This window comes from Myripristis murdjan, chromosome 12 (genome assembly GCF_902150065.1).
Source record: "Myripristis murdjan chromosome 12, fMyrMur1.1, whole genome shotgun sequence".
In the NCBI taxonomy this organism is placed as follows: Eukaryota; Metazoa; Chordata; class Actinopteri; order Holocentriformes; family Holocentridae; genus Myripristis; species Myripristis murdjan.
Window position 1 is genome coordinate 14675764 of NC_043991.1, and position 17861 is coordinate 14693624.

The following is a 17861-nucleotide window of genomic DNA, read 5'->3' on the forward strand; positions in this document are numbered from 1 at the left end:
CCTAATTGAGAACAACCGTTAAACTGTCAGCTTAACGTCACGCCTCCAGCAGGAAAGAATACTTTCCTAAACCATCACCAGAGAGGAGGGGCCCTCACTGCCAAAACAGGATGCAGGTCAGACCATATCATGGCTCAGCATCAAACCAGAACGACATACAACCTCCACTCTATTTGGGCTAAACAGAGCCTGCTCAATATTTCTGCCAAGACAGTCATTCTGCTTGACAACAGGTTGGACTGGACTGGAAACCGAACAATACAACAATGTTTAGAGTCTCTCCTGTTCTCCTTCCTAACCTCTCACCGTTTTCTGAGTCACAGCCCCTCCTAATCAATCTGCCTATTCCTGCCTTTTTTTTTTAATATATACAAACTCGCCTTTGTTTCTCTCTGTCCTCACGTCATCACATTTATCTTTCTATTCCTGTCTGCACACCTACAACCAGCCGTCATATTTCCTCTCTGCATCTAATTTACCATTCCTGTTCGGCTGGCAATGTAATTTGTCATGCCATCTTGCATATCCAATTCCTATCCATCTTAGCCGTGTCAACAGATTTCCACACACACACACAGAAATATTTAGGAGATAGAATTATGATCATCATGATTATACTCAACCATTCTGGTGTCACGGATCCCCATATACAAGTCAAGCTGCAGTCTTGTATTTAATGAGATATGGTCTGAGCGATCTCCATCTGATCAGATTTAGTTAATCCATAACTGCCTATAATGTAGATTGGCAGAATAACAGTGAAGAGTGTGAAACCTATTAACTGGATAGTCATTCTTATACATTCTCTCATTGGGCTAACTTCCACCCAGTGAAATAAAAGTGAAATTGAAACATTCCCCGTTTTTGTCTGGGGACTCCCTGGAACCCCATCAAGGACCCCAGCGGGTCCCCGGACTCCAGGTTGAGAACCTCTGCCACAGACACTGCTCAAATGCTCTCTCCTACACCACATACATACATTCTTTAAATCCCTTTTCGCACTCTGGTGGTAAGGAAAATTACGGAGTCCCGGCAGTGCAGACAGCTGTCAGATAGAGCTGACATTGCTGTTGTCCCTCGGGCACAGTCAGTCAGACAATCAGACAGACACGTGTACATATTTGCAATGTCACAAGAATCCACCTTCAGGTACCGAGTGGATGCCAAACTTTGTAAAATGGAATCAGTACCAGCGCTTTTAGTATCAGGAGGATCAACACAACCTGACATATCTCTTTGTAACCCTGTTGCTATTTGTTGTTACAGCACAACATTTCATACAGTTCATCCGATTTGAAGACAGTATTTGGTTGTTTTCGACTTAAAAACGACCGTACCAGAGATTTTGCATGTTTACATAATCAGAATCCCATGATTTTCACATTTGAATATTTGGCTCAAACACCCGCCTTATGATGTTATGCTTGCCTTGATAATTCACTGTGTAAAGCAAACGTTTCCCCGGGGACTATTTTCTGGCAGAGGGACTGTGTCTTTTACGCCCAATTTCAAGTCATCAGAACACAACAATGCTGCTGCTTTTCGGGAAAACGAATGTGAGCGACTTTATTATGGTGATGGGATACTGGTGTGAAGAAAGTTTGAAGTCTCTGAAAGTTCATTTTCATATCGTAGTGGAATGAATGGAAACCAACAGCTCGACAAAAAGGATGAAAAAGTGGTATAGTCCTTTAAAGCCTGCAGGCCAATTGCACTTTATTGTTCTTGTTCTAATGTAACCCCAGCCTGTATGGGTAAATACTTGAAACATAGAGTTTCTATTTACTTGTTCACGTTCATACAAAGCGTTTAAATAAAGGAGCGTGTGCTGAATGAGATCTTTAATTTATGTATTTGCAGTGGTTTCAAATCAGGTAGAGAAAATGGAGGGATTTCACTGATGTTGAGTACCAAAATTCTGGTATTGTGACATTCCTACTTCATATATGCTCCGGCACATATACATAGGAACAGGCACGCATCTCCGCTTAAGCACTGCTGCGGCTGCTAGAATGAAACCTAACCTGCTCCCTGGGTAAAGAGGAAAACTTGGCCTTGAGTCTGCGTGGGCAAGCGCATGAGGTTGGGGGCCAAAAGGGTAAGGCCCTGCTTGCCTCATGTGTGACATCAGCAGGCCAGCTCAGCGTTTCCTCCTCCCTCTGCTTTACTCAGCATTCAGCCCTACTCACACACACACACACACACACACACACACACACCCTCTTTCACCTCCCCTTCCCTGCATTAAAGCCCAGTCGACACAGCTTTCTGCGTTCCGTTTCGGTCTCATGTAGCACACATATTACTCATCTTTTCTGATAAAAACAATGACTCAACTTGTAGGCGCATGCCAGGCGTGTTGTTTTGTGCCGAGACAGACCGGATAAGTTTGTAGGGCCTGTGTGAACATGTGTCACGAGCATGTCGGGTGTGTGTGTGTGTGTGTCTGGTAACAGCGTGTGCACCTCCGTCATGTATGTGTAAGCGAACCCATGAGGGGCCACATCTGAGGAGGCTCAGATTGCTGAAGGAAAACAACAGTCACTCAAGCTGAATCGGATGGATTGCGATTGTTCATGGTGCTGTCCCTAAATAACTGCTGTGAAACGCTACAGCTGGGTGAGGGAGGTTCACAGCTGCTCCACTACAAACAGCTGTTATAGTGGGTGACAAAAAGGCTGTGGAACAGTTTAGACAGTTTCAAGATGATGTTGTTTTTTTTTTGTTTGTTTTTTTTACTGCACTGATGTCATGAACTACTAAACCATTGTTATAACTGGAAGAATTTAGTCAAGATCTGTTGTCCTGCGTCATCCTCACCTCCATCATTATATAAACAACTGTTTGAGGAAATGAGCCTTCAGCATTATTTCATTACCCTGGCAGTTTCTGATTTACTAAATGGCTCAACTTTGGTTGCTTTGTCCATACAGAATACAGCGGTGCTGATAATGTTTGGGTATTTTCTTGATTTGGCTTTTTGATATAGATAGATAGATAGATAGATAGATAGATAGATAGATAGATAGATAGATAGATAGATATACTTTATTGATCCCAACCAGGGAAATAAGGATTTCATGCAGTTGCTTACTAAGATGCTCAAGATATATAGAACACTCATCCAAAAGCAGTCACACATCTATGAGGCAGAGAAAGGGTGTGCTGCTACAGCAACAACTGAGCTCAATCATTTGCATGTTAAAAAACAGTGGAGAGGTGCATGCAAAGGTGGAGCATGATTAAAGAGAGAATAACGTGAAACGGGATTCAAAGAGGAGATCCCAGTGGAGAGAGATCAAGCAGGAGGCAGGAAGTTACCGATTATATGCAGACATGCACTTGTCCATTCACTGTGAATGGGTTGCTGTTATGTCACACACAGCCTGAGCATATTGTGTGTTTGCGTATGTAAATACTATGATAGTTTGTTTCCCTCCATCCCAGCCCTGATGTAGGTTAAGCTGATATGTATACACAGAGAACAGATGGTAGCAGCGTTATCTGGCAGAGCAGGTACAGATAAAGGAAAACACACACATTAACTACTGTGATGTGTGGTGTGTGTGTGTGTGTGTATGTGCATTGTCAGATGGTTTTTCTCTACTGGACAACTGGCAGGAAAACAGGAGAGGGGAGGAGAGAAGGAGAGGGCAAGATCAGGCCATCAGTCTTCATTAAGCATGCTGTAGCTGTGAGCTAACGTAACAGCCTCTGATGGATGACACCTTTAAGTTCCCATTAAAAGGTAAGCATTGCTCATAAGCAGCTTCTGATTAACACTTAGGCTGGGCGAGGTGAGCCGGCTGTTTTACATAACGACAGCTAGGCCTCTCATTCACTCTGCACCATTCAACCACACACACACATACACACTACGGGCCGTTGGCAAACACAATTATTAGACTCTTGGCATCATCAGCTTCCGAAGATGTTTAGCGGCACGTCTAAAATCTTGGGAGCAGTTTACCAGTTATGTACTGAAGCTCGCTGCTGGCAGAGCTGCTGAGGTCCGAAGGGCACTCGTCTTCAGAGACCACACCATGGGGCTCGGGAATCCCGTGGGGCAGGACAGCGGCAGGCTTTGACTTGTTAACAGAGTCTGGGGATGAACAAACCTCCCTAGATATTACTCACAAGACAGGCCACTCTACTGGTTTCTACAGCTCCACCAGGCGAGGTGTGTGTACTAATTGTCTCCGGGGGTGGGAATCTTCGCGATACGATCACAATATTTCACCCATGATAATGATGGAATCATGATACAGGTGATGTGCGATATATAGTAACATAATCAGCTATGGTAAATCACAATATCTGTAACTGAAGAAGACACTCTGGAAAAGGCGAAATCATTTTCCAATAAGCAGTAATCTATGATCGACAGAGCTGAATCGAGGTCAACTGTACTTGTTGGTAGATACATGAACATGACAGAGCAGTTCCAGTTAAAATACCTAAAGGCAGGGAACAAATACGCCTCATAGGAACTCAAATATTCCTCTGTGTAAATTAAGTTGAAAGCTTAAATATCTATACTTAGTAAATGTATCACAAGAGGTGGTGATAAAATGCATTGTCGATTTATAGCTCCAACCCAACTAAATGAAGTTGAAAACTGAAAATACTAAATATATTACTGTAAAAAAAAAAAAAATAGCAAATGACAATGATAAATTTTGAAGTTAAAAGAAAACTAGGCCTATAAATCTAACATACACTTAAAATGTACAAAACAAAGAATACTTGTCATAGGCGGCTCAATTACATATCACAAAAGGAAGTATCATGATATGCTGCATTACCAGTTTAGAGTTACCCCCCTAATTATAACGAGCTGTGTCGGAGGTAGCGGCAACATCACATCTGTGTGTGTGTGTGTGTGTGTGTGTGTGTGTGTGTGTGTAAGTGTGTGTGTGTGTGTTAGGGGTGAACAATTAATCAAAATCATATCAACATCACAACATGGATAAGTGCAATATCCTAATAATTTAAGCTGCAATTTTTTTGGTAAAGGTTAAATGTTACAGTATTCCTACAAATCATGACATCCAGATGTAAAAAAAAAAAACAAAAAAAAACAAAACAAAACATGAAGTTTTGGTGCACACCCCATCAAAAATGACATCATCCCCATTTTTTCAGTTAAATGAATTTATGATGCAAAAATGATCATTGCCACTAAAATCACAAATATTTCAATTACAGTGTCTGTCAAAATAATCGCGATATGACTTTATAACCGTATCGTGCAGCCCTGGTGTGTGTCAGACTTGCAGCACGCGAGTCCAGGTCTCACTCTCGTGTTGGACTCGGACCCTTTTTTTCATGACTCGTGACTCGACACAGACTTGAGCGCTGAAGACTCGGATTTGGGCATTAACTGCCTTTGGATTCAGACGCTGCAATTGAGGAATCTAAGTTTTTTCCTTTTGTGTTTTCTTATTTATTTATTTTTTTATTTTACTTAAATGACACAGAACTTTGTTCATTCAAATTATACGATGGATTCAATTAAGCACAGCTAGATTTCCAATCTGCAAATGTTTGTTTAAATTACACTGTTTTAAATGGATGTCAGCTCTTTCACAGTAGCAGAAAGGTTCTGAGCCCGGCTTGAAAATCAGCTCAGACTGACAGATGACTTGGGCTCAGGTTCAGGTAATGCAGACTGGACTCAGGCATGACTCGGACTCAAAACTGGTGACTCGGACCTGGAGCAGGTAATGAGGACTAAACTCAGATCCAACTTTGGTGACTCAGACTTACTGTAACAATGAGGAGTCATAACTGGACTCGGATTCTAGTGACTCAACTACAACACTGATGTGTGTGTGTGTGTGTTGGAGAAGAGGTTAGACAGGGTCCATGCTGATACTGAGAAGAATAAAATGCATTGAGCCAATCAAGGGCAGACGGAGGTAAACTAGTTCCTCCCCTCCCCCATCCACTTCCACTGCCCTCCTTCCAGCCCTCCTCCTCTTCCCTCCTCTCCTCCCCCCTGAGTTGAAGGTTAATGATAAAGGGATACGGCAGAAGAATACAGATCAGGGAGACACGGAAAGCGTGCTAAACAACTCTGGAAGGCTGCAGAAAGACGATTATCCAAATATTAACTACTGCACAAGAACACGCCGGCATTTATTACACCTAACCCGGGCCTTTAAGGTCTCAATACTCCATGAAGAACAAAACTTATTATACAACCTAAGTCAATTCAAGGAGTGTGTACGTATGTGTGTGCACATGAACACACATGCCCGCAGCTCTTTCCATCCATGTGGAAACAGAATTGAAAAATTCAGCTACATTCCTCGGAGTGTCTGACACTGACCTGGAAAATACCTGGGCAGAACTCCAAGGCTTCAACCAGCAACAACAGGAAAAGCGAGCACGGGTGAGCTGTGACACACACTCTGGGGCGGAACGATACATCGTAATCATATCATTATCTTGATATTAGCATGTGTGAAACTGAAATCTCAAAAGTTCAAGTTCAGTTCAGTTTAGTTAGAGCCCAATTTCCCCTGCCCAAGGCAAAGGTATGGACGATATCAAATTTAGGGTTAGGGTTATCTTAAGACAGTGATTGGTCCGTTCCGAAGAATGCTTAATTTTCACTGTTGATACATGTAAAATTTCAAATAAACGCGAACTCGCAGTCATATTGTAAATCCTATCACTATCGAGATACTTGGCATAAATATCGAGGTATGACATTTTGTCTGGCAGTAGGTCAAGCTAATCCCGACACATTTTTTTCACTCTGGCCCTTCTCTCTCTGTCTTTGTCTAAGCTTTAATCTACTCTCTTCCAGCTTTTGATGCTTTTGATGGTAGCATCTAAGCTGGCACCCCATAACACGCAGCAGTGTTCATTTCAAAGCGTACAACCGATGTAGGCCCAATAAAAACCGATCGTGTACAGCAGAGGCATATTGAGCTGCCATACATTCACTATTAATGCTGATCAACAACCTAAAAGGCTTAGCGCAGTGTGTGTGTGTGTGTGTGTGTGTGTGTGTGTTTGTGTTCCTCAAGCAAGCTTTCAAAGCCTTGCATCATTCAGTAGGTGTGTGTTGATTCATTGATTCTTCATAAAATTGCAGATGAGATAGCTAGCCAGCATTAATCAGTGTATACTGTGGCCCGGGGCTCCATGTATGCAGCAGTGTGTGTGTGTGTGTGTGTGTGAGAGAGAGAGAGAGAGAGAGAGAGAGAGAGAGAGAGAGAGAGAAAGAGCGAGAGAGCACATTAAGGCTGTGATGTGCTCGGCTCATGAACAAGCCTAATTCAATTTACTATGCTGGAGTTCATGTCACCAAACCAGAAACAAAGTTAAATAACAATAACAGCTCCAAGTGTAGTTTCAGCCATGTTATTTCTTTAATATAATACAGATTAAATGGATATCAGGGACAACGTGTTATCTGTCTGTCACAAAATTAGGATACTGAACTGCAAGATTCGTCACCCACTATGATAAGCATATCAAACGATAGAGCCAATATGCAAGTTTCAGCTCTTTGATCCATAAATTTACTCAACGCAATATATTTTTTGAAAATGTGCGTATCATTCCACTACGATATAAAAATGAACTTTCAGAGACTTCACACTTTCCTCACACCAGGATTCCATCACAGTAATAGAGTCCTCCACATTATTTTTCCTTAAATCAACAGCACTGTTGTGTTTTGATGACTTGAAATTGGGTGGAGTGAGACGGTCTCTGAATGGCGGCTCAAGGAAGCAGTGAAAAACGATGGAATCATTTCAGTCCGTGTATCTGCTGCCATCCTTTAGGTTTTGCAGTTCACCATCACAGAGTTAAAGCGAACATGCCTTCATTGCTGACTTGACCGCGATGTCAAGAGCTCTCTAACCGCAGTGCACGCCAGCCGGGCTAATCACAAATCAAGAGCACATAATGACGGCTACACAAGAAGGAGCACTTGCCTGAGGACACAGCAGCTCAGTGGATGTCTTTATGTGCAAGAATTTCACACAGCACACCAATAACTGTACATCCAACAGGCTAATAGTCCCCATATAAGAGTGATTTATATGTATTTTTTTTAATTTTCCATGTGTCTTCCATGACTGGAAAACTACTTCATAAATTTCCACGACTTCCAGGATGGACGGGAACCCTGCCTTGGATAGATCTGAGAGGCCCGGTGAGATTTCACTACGTGGTGATCGTATGGTCCACCAACAGATACACGAAACAGAGCACACTGGCAGAAGACTGTCAGTGCCTGTCAAAGTCTTCAGGCTGCTGTCTGGAGAGCAACAGACTTTGGTCCCCAGTCTCAAATTCCACTCTTCTGTGTACAAAATGTCTGCAATGTTGATATACACATCAGTGGCTCTCAAAGTGGGGTCTGAGGACCCCTGGAAGTACGCGACACATGGCCCGGGGGCCTGCACCACTCTGTGCAATAAAACAATCGTATCTTTGAGTCAATTACTCCCACCTGTTTGTTTTGTTTCAGGTTTTGTTTGTTTGTTCTCTGATATGCTGTGACACTTCATGTACATCTTATTGCTGTCAACCAGTCACACATGGGTCAGGAGTCTGAGGACACTGTCTAGCTGGGAACAACGCTCACTTGACTTGCCATGAATAAGTATTTGAGTCAGAGTTGAAGCCATGAGGCCATACAGCCGAGCTATGAGAAACCTGGAGGATACCAAACCAAAAGAATTTTCCAGTAGGGCTAGGCAATATGGATAACATTAAATATCACAATATTTTTGACGTAATACCTCAATATTGCAATATAGGGTAACAATACTGTATGGATGAGTGTTATTACTTTCACATAGGATTTACACGATGAGATTTTTGATAAACAATTATTAGAAATGTGGACAAAGGTTGTAGAGACACCTAACAGAACAGGGAGACAGCACAACAACAACACAACAACTACATCCTTGTACTGAAATGCAGTCTCTAAAACAAGGAAAAGTCAACATTTTTAAAATATCACAATATTATAATATCCAAAATCCCAGAGGATATCTTGTCTCATATCACAACATCGATATAATATCAATATATCGCCCAGTCCTACTGTCCATGTCGGCTCACTGGATTACTAAAAACAAGAAGCTGCATACAGGAAGAGCTCATATACTTCCGACTCACAGGAGTATCCTGAGCTCACTGCTGAAGCCCTGACAATACTGCTCCCCTCTCCTATCAGGAACTGAGAGACTGCAGTGACAGACAGGCACATCACATAATTTACAAGGTTATGTGGTTGTAAATATTAAGAAAAGACCAAAATGTGACACAAAAGAAAGGTTCTATAATATATGTTTTGAAGAAAAGCTGTAATTGCTATGATGTGTTGTGCGACACTGTTCTGATAACTTATTTTATGATATGGACCACAGGGAGTCCTTAGGAAAAAAAAAAAAATCATCCTTCTAAGGGGCGCCCAGCCTGAAAAGGTTGCACTGCTGCACTACATTATAACCATTTGAAGAACAGTTTAGTCGGTGGCGTTGCCCAAACACACACACTCTCATACACATACTCCCACAAACACATCTGTAAACCTAACCCTGAAAAATTAAATGTAATGATTTTCCCATCCACAAAGTTGCTAACTTGGGGCTTTTTCTACTGCTGGGTGACAGTCCATGTAATATCCACATGTAATATCAAGTCCAATGACAATGTATTCAATCAACAATTACGATTGTGCTCATATTTTTAATGTTAAGCTCTAATAGATAATTTATTATCCAAACCGCTGTACTAAGTATAAGGCCTAAGTAAAGGTATTTATGGTCAAATGATCAAAATGGTCCAAGGTGAATCACTTGGCATTAATGCTGTGGCCATAATGTCAGAACTATAACCCAAAGATTAACTCCTTCATCACACTGGTCAGCTTCTAAGATCCAGGCTCTGCAGTTAAAAATGAGAAAAGGAGGAAACAGGAGGGAGCAATTCTCCCTTTCCCATCAATAACAAACACTGCATACTAATAGGATTGATGTTTGAATGACCTTTGGCCTAATAAAGCAGAAGCAGATGGAAACAGAGACAAAGACAGAGAGAGAAGGGCCGTCAAAGAGAAGAAGTGTATAGGGATAAACTTGACCCACAGTGATGTGTGCCAGTGACTACAGCATGCAAAGTGATGAAAACATTTGTCTGCATGTAACAAACCTATTCCAGCATTTTTTCCCCCCACTACATACATAATCAATGAATTTAACTTTGATTTGAGCGATATCTTTGTTGCGTTATTTATGCATCGTGATACATCGATTTATATGAGCAGGGATAGGCAGCTAAATGTCTACATCATATTTACGAAGAAATCGTCAGTATCTGATACGCAGCTGAGCGGACACCAAGGCCTGAGATACAGCCCCTCTGATGTCCTTGACATGGAAACGAAGGACTCAGGGTTTATTGACCTTTTTGGTGTCACAATGATGATAAAAAGCCATGCACCACTAGATCGTTTAGGATTTTTGAGAGGACTAATCTCCCCTTGCACCCGCCACAATACTACAATGAAGAGCAGGGGCGGACTGGGACAAAAAATCGGCCCGGGCATTTTGGACCCGACCGGCCCACCACATTCGATAACGCACACCTTTCCGGTCTTTTTGCTCTCTTAAATGTGTATAACAACTGTGCAACTCTTTAAAACCATAATGCCATGCAATTAGTTAGCTGTCATCAGCAGTGTTGGGCACGTTACTTTGAAAAAGTAATTAATTATAGTTACTAGTTACTTCTACTAAAAAGTAATTAATTACCAGGAAAAGTAACTATTACGTTACTTTTTAAAAAATTGTTCAAATATGTCAAATTACTTGGCTGCCCCAATCATACTGGCCTATAGTACTATAGTGGAACAATAAAATACAATAGATGAATAGGAATTGAACTTTTTTATTCTATTGAACAGGCCACAACTGGCCAACACCTTTTGGGCATCTATTTCAGATCAGTAAGTGCAGGTGCCTATCAACATGAATGGAGAATGAGCCCAAACTGCACATAGGAAGGTCATGGCGACAAACAAAGTATACCACACAAATCCTTTAAATCTGAATCTGATTCGATTGGTATATATATCTCCCCATAAAGTTAGAACAAGGCATTAAAAAAGGCAAAAAACAAACAAACAACAACAACAACAACAAAAACCCAAAACAAAACAAGGCAAAATAATAATAATAATAATAATAATAATAATAATAATAATAATAGTGATAATAATAATTTAGCACCTGGGTTACAAATTCACAAAGAGTACAGAAATGAAAATTACAGAAACCCTAAATACCACTGTGTGTGTCATGTAGCCAGTGACAGGCGGAATGATAAGAATCACTTCACTGTCATGGTTAACAACAAGTGAGGTAATAAAGTAAAATCCGACTTTTTGTTCGGGTGGGGAATTGAACCAAAGATCTCCTGCATGGCAGACGGGGGCACTATCCGCTCTACCATCGGGAATTGTGTTCCTCTGGCATTGTTTGGGCTTGGTCTTTATTCATATTGATAAATTACGAAAAAGCGAAAAAGTCCGATCGGTTTGAAAATTGACAGCCGCTTTTTTTCTCGCAGTTTCTCTGCGCCACTTTTGCGTTTTCTCTCCATCTCAGTAGATCCTATGAGATAACGTTCGACCGGCGTTGCACTGCACACCGGCGCACCGAGCCACAGGCTCGAGATATGATTGGGCCAGCCCCGTGTCAGTGAAGAAAAATAACCAATGGGCCGCAGAGCAGCGTGTCTTAAGGGCCGGCCCGGTGCTTAGTAAACAAACTCTTGCAATGACTTTATTTACCGAAATCATTATGCAGGCGGGACCAAACTACGCAAAAGGGGTTGTTTAGCAATGTGATTGGGCCAGCCCAGTGTCAATCGGGCCGCTGATCTACTGATCTTACGGTCAGCTATTTCAATAATAATAATAATAATAATAATAATAATAAAAAAAAAAAGTGTCGGGGGACTGTCGGCCCACTTAGCACATCGGCCCACCGGGCAAATGCCCGGTGTGCCCGATGGCCAGTCCACCCCTGATGAAGAGTGAAGTCCTTTTCTGAAGTGCTATTTTGCCAACTTACAAGTCAGTCTGGGGAAGTTTCACAGCACAATAAACCGTGGAGGTCATTGATGATGCTATCAATCGTCAATCAGTTACGTTATGTCTTCTATCTGTAAAGGAGTCGGGTTCTGCAATCTCAAATGTATTGCCTGTATTAATAATCAAGGCCAAAATATGTTCAAAGTGCTTTTAAAACAACAGTGCTTTAGTGCAACTGAACAATGAAGCCTAAATCATTAGCCAGCTTTCCACTGTTGTGCCAAACATGACCGTGCTAGTGTGTGCCAAGGCCAGTTGCGTTTCCATTGTTACTTCCGGTGTTTGATCGCACCTCGGTGGGGCTGTCAGGGCCAGCTTCCAATGGCCCACCACATACCCACAAGCCAGACAGGGCTAACCGAGGTCTGAGGCGGAGTTCAGGGTCATAAGTGGGGAAACGGGTGCAGCTGATAAGCACTTATGTCAGCGCCGCAGCTCGCTTTTGTAGCAGAAAAATAATTGAGAAAAGAAAAATGGAGAACAACCAGCAGTACTGGTCACGCGAGGAGATTAGGGCTCTGCTCACTATCTGCACAGAGAATAATGTCCCATTGTGAAATTGACAGTGTTTGCCAAAATGAGGATGTTATGTTATATATAGTGAGAGTGCTGGCAGTGGTGGGGAACCAACGCACAACAGAACAGGTCTGTGAAAAACTGAAAAAATGAGGACTCAGTACAAGGCAATTAAAGCACACAACAACATCCAAAGGAAAAAAAACTGTTCCATTCTGCAGTAGTTAGTTGGTGCTTGGTATGCAGACTTTAACCACTGACTTCCCACAGTGCATTTACACTGATGCAGAGGGGTAGGGGTTAATAGGGCAAGACTACGAGGGTATCAGTGCGACAGTGGAAACGCAAATGGTTTTTGTTCTCACAGACTGAGAGCACGGGCCATTCGCACCGTCTAGCTCGACGACAGCCCTAGTTCACAGTGGCACGACAGTGGAAAACCGGCTAGTGATAGCTCCGACAACCCCCACCCCCACATTGTTATCACTGCAGGAAATGGGACTGAAATGGAATTTCATAAGCTCTTAGGAATAAATGATAACTGTTCTTCCTTCGGGTACCATGCAGTTTGTAAAGTTGCTGAAGCTGAAATTGTGTTTTTGCTACAGGAAAAATTACGGATTTTTTTTTGTTGTTGTTTGTTTTGCAGTGGTCCCAAAGAGCAGCCTTGTTTTACGCACACCTCATCCCCTCTTTGTGCTTTACAAACTGTATTATAAGGTTTACTGTTGAATATTAAGCTCTTACTCAGCGCTGTATCATGTATGCTTAGTGGTCTGCCTACTTTCCTTCAGGACATTCACTTCTTCCATAGAGTTGGTCTGTTGTCTTGCTTATTATTTTTGCTCTTATACCTCTACAAAACACTGTTTCCACACAAAGGAATCGTTTTTGCTTTCTGACCCCAAGTTCAAACTGAATTAGGTGAAAGGCTTTCATGTACTCTGCTCCCTCTCTGCATGAATCTCATTGCAAAATGATTTATTACTCAAAGAGCTTCTCTCCCTTGGTGAGTTTAAAAAGGATAGTCTTGAGGATGACTCAGTAAGGAGATGTCTATGCTTTGTTTAGTGAAAATCTATTTAGGCTTAGTCCTTGCTAATTACTGCCTTTTGCACAATCATAAAATCATTTTTGACTTGGACCTAGCATAATGTCATATTTTCTCATGCTGTTTTGCAACATTTCAGATTTAATTAGACAGGGCTATATTCTCTAGGTCTCACCTATTTGATTTGCTAAGACTATTTCATCAGAGGTGGGAATCGCGATACGAGATTATCAAAATACTTCAGTTATAATACAACAGTACTGCAATTTTAAACCCTTGTCAAAAAGTGATATACTGTATCTATCTCCCCCCATCCCTATACATTTCATTAAGTTGACTTTTACAATTAATTTGCATAGACTACTATACCCATACTTCCAATGAGCATCAACAAAATGAATAAAGCAGGGCAATGTTCTTATATTGAACTAAAACAACACTGCTGTGTGTCATGACTTTCATCATTTAAGTAAAATGCCAACTCACTATGCTCACATCAATTTGCCATACATCACTTATTAACAGATTCCATCAGCCTCAGACACTTTTTACAGTGTTTCTGCACTGTGTTCTGTTCACTTTCTTCTTCAGCAACGTGTTTTATAAACCCGCGCAAAAAATGCAACACACATCCTGAATTTTTTCACCTGCGATCCGAGTGAACAGTCACAATATGATAAAAAAAAAAAAAATACTAGGCTGACAGGCCCAGTAGCATGCTGTATGAGGAGAGAGAGAGAGACAGAGCAGCCGTGGATGAGCAAGCAAGACAGCGAATGCAGAGAGGGAGCGGAAGTAGCGAGAGAAAACGTTTTTTAAAGATTTAGAATTACCACAACCATGAGAGGGTCTTCACAGTTCAGCCATAACTCTGCACAAAGTATTTAGGCTGCTAGACTAGTAGTTTGCAAGATTAACTGCAAACAGACAGAAACACACACATGGACAGATACTAATGACCAAATGCATGATCCCCTCCTGACTACCACCTGGGGGAGATACAAATGTATAAATATGTATAAATGCCATTTAAGCACAGATAAGAAAGACCAGAGCAAACTGGGTCATCAGGACTGGAATAACTGTTACTGCAAGAATTACCAGTTTTCTGAATTATGTCATACAAACATATCTTCAGTTATTCTTTAGGGGTGGAGAGGAGGAAAGCATACCCACTCCTATTTTTGTCTGGTAGATCTGGGACTGGGACTCGACTGGGACTCGACTGGGATCACAACAATATCACCACAAGCTATAGCATTCCAACTTTGGGGAATCTATTGTATTTTCCTGTTGTGAGAAAATATGGCTTCCTTGATTTTAGTGCCGATTAATTGTGAGGTTTTGTTGTGGAGTAAGCGGGTGTGGAGCAAATCCGTGCCAGCTCATTTTACTCCAGGTCTGCTGTGAGCAACCACCTTCCTCAAGAACAACCCACACATGGGAAGATTACATCTTTTATTTATCACTTCTTGGCTCCATTTTCCAGCAAATTCCAGGTCAGGGTACACTCAGCCAGGAAACCCTCCCTGCTATTCCCCTTTGTAAGCATGCGGCTTGAGCCCCCTACTCTTGGAATAACAACTCAAAATCAGCTTCTTCTCCACAGTCAACACGGAGCCTCTTGAACTTTGCAGAAGAAATCTTTCCTAATATCAGGGATTACACAGGCCTCTAATTTTTGCCAAGACAGAGGCCTGTGTGTGTGTGTGTCTACTGGCCTCTCAGTGAGTACACAAAGCCCAGAAAAAACACTGCTAAACGTACTGCATTTCAAAGTGGGGGAAGATGAATGGATCACACTAACATCTTTAGATTGCATTACAATTCAAATGACCATGTGGAGTAATTGGATTACTGTCTTGAAGGCTTTCCAAAGGTTACTGAAGCTCAGTGGATTCACAACAAGGGTGCCAACCTGGAATATACTCAAAGATCCCAGGTAGACCATGGAATGCTGAACTTAATTTCTGACTGAAATCAGACAACTTTAAAATGATCCACCTCTGCAGTTTACCACCGTGTGGGGAATTTATTCGCAACCATGCATTTTTGTTTCTTAGAGGATAGATTGGCACAGGGACACAAACCTGAGCCAAATACGTGTAAATTAGAGCAAATAAAGGCCCATTTAAATACAGGCATCGTGGCTTTAAATCACCTATCGTCCTCTTTTCAAATCTTTTCTATTTTAAGAGGCAGTGAAACCAAATGAAAAGATGCTTTTGTTTGCCTTCGTTTTACTGATGAGAGGAAAAGACACCGATGAACATGAAGATAGGAGCAAAGCACCAAACTCACAATAGGAATGTCGGCTATTTGATGTGCGTGCTTAGTAATTAAAATCTCAAAGAATTTGCTCCAAGGCCACAAAAGAATAAAGCCAAAAAGAAAACTGGGAAGAAGTGACATTTTTAAATCTTACAGCTCATATTGCTGGTGGAGAAAGAGATTGCCATAGACTGTCAGCTTAGCAGACAGGTGCCTGTTCTTGTTTCACTCACTTTCCAGTTTTTTTTTAAACTACATTTGGTATGACTTGGGGGCTAGGCTGGTGAAAAGAGACGGAAACAAAGTGAACATGACACTGAAAGAGTGCACGTTTACTTCTGTGAGGGTTACTGTGCACCGCAGACATCCTGCAATAATAATATATGGCAACACCAAGTTTGAGGCAGGATATTTGACTCATTCAGATCTCCCCAACTCAATAGTTCATATGTAGCTGCTTATTTTCCTGGAACTATTGCAGGGGAGAGAAGCACAGGGTTTCTGCTGACCAGTCACCATGGTGGTTGGGTTAGGGACCTTCGATAAAGCTGTGTGCATGGATGTAGTCAGCAGAATCTCCAATGTATACCACAACACAGGCTTATTCACATTCATTGTAGTGGAATGGCATAACATGATGCACAGAGTGTGCTTTTGGATGCTACGGCGCTGACAATCAGTTTCCAAACTTTTAAGACTTTATGCCACGGGTTGAGAGTGTGTTGAATTATACTGCTCTTTAACATTATTTTATTCATGGCCCATAACCAGCTGCCGAAGAAGCTGCTCAGCAAAATAAACTTAATGCAAATATACTGCGGTGCTGTGTAGGCATTTACCTGATTTTCGAGACATGACACAATAATCTGGGTATTTTAAATAAGCTGAATTTCCACTTGAAACTACCCCACGCGGGCTACGCGTTAAAAGCCCTACTCACACATTCCCATTCACACACCCAGAGGATTTAAAAACCCTTTTGTAGCCCCGTGTGCGTCTGTCGCCTCATTATTTCATCCATTGTTGTGAAACCCTGTCGCTAAGCAGCCACAAAGCTTTAGCTGTCTCAGTACTGTTGTTCATATTAAAAAAGACTACTAACACTGATGGCGTTGTTGTTTTCTTGCAAATTTATTGCTACAGGATGTTTGTCGAACCTCGTTATTTTGGTCGCATCACTCACCGACTTGCAGGACGTTGTCCACGCAGCCGCTCTCCAGCAGAGCGATGCCTCGTCGGAAAGGCAGCCGCGTCTCGTCGCTGTTCTCCCCGCTAGAGCCGATCTCCTCTCCGCCGGTGTTGAACGACGAGTACATGCAGATCTCCCGTTCGCTCCTCGGGAAAGACCAGTAGACGATCCGCCTCTGGACGGGCTCCGGGATCCGCTCGAAACGCTCCTCAACCCTTTGAAACGGCCACTTCTCTGCCACTTTCCGCGCCGCGATGTCCAGGAGAGACTCCGGGCACTGAGATTTGCTCGATCCGCCTTGGGTCGCGGCTGAGCCGCCGCACGGCGTCCCCCCGACTCGCTGGCCCTGTCTACACGTTGCATTGTATCCCGGTCGACAGCAGAGCCGTTTGGCTGGGGGCTGCTGTGCGCGCTCCGCCATGATAGCTCCGCTTTAACACCGACGGAGGAAGTCAACGCACCATATGAACGGGATAAGGAAGGGAAAAGGTTACCCACGGCTAGATTGTTGGCCGTGTATGGGCAAATAATCCTTTTATGGAAATAAGTGGGCGGGGCCTCCCGGGGCTTGTCAAACCCCTTTGTTGACAAATTAAGAAAGGGGCGTGGCCTGCCCGACTGGCTGTGTTCTAAATAAGGAATGGAAGGCGGATTTCCCGAATGTCCGCTAATCCTTTGTGAGATCACGTTCGAGAAGG

At 42.4% G+C, this 17861-nt stretch overlaps 1 protein-coding gene across 1 annotated transcript in view; it reads right to left on the bottom strand.

Annotated features, from left to right (window-relative positions):
* zswim6 (zinc finger, SWIM-type containing 6) overlaps positions 1-17661 on the bottom strand; it is a 44409-nt gene extending 26748 nt beyond the window's left edge. Inside the window, exon 1 of the mRNA XM_030065552.1 lies at positions 17158-17661. Coding sequence (XP_029921412.1) covers positions 17158-17584 — 427 coding nt within the window. The 5' untranslated portion in view covers positions 17585-17661. The remainder of the gene's footprint in view (positions 1-17157) is intronic.
* Positions 17662-17861: the final 200 nt, after the last annotated feature.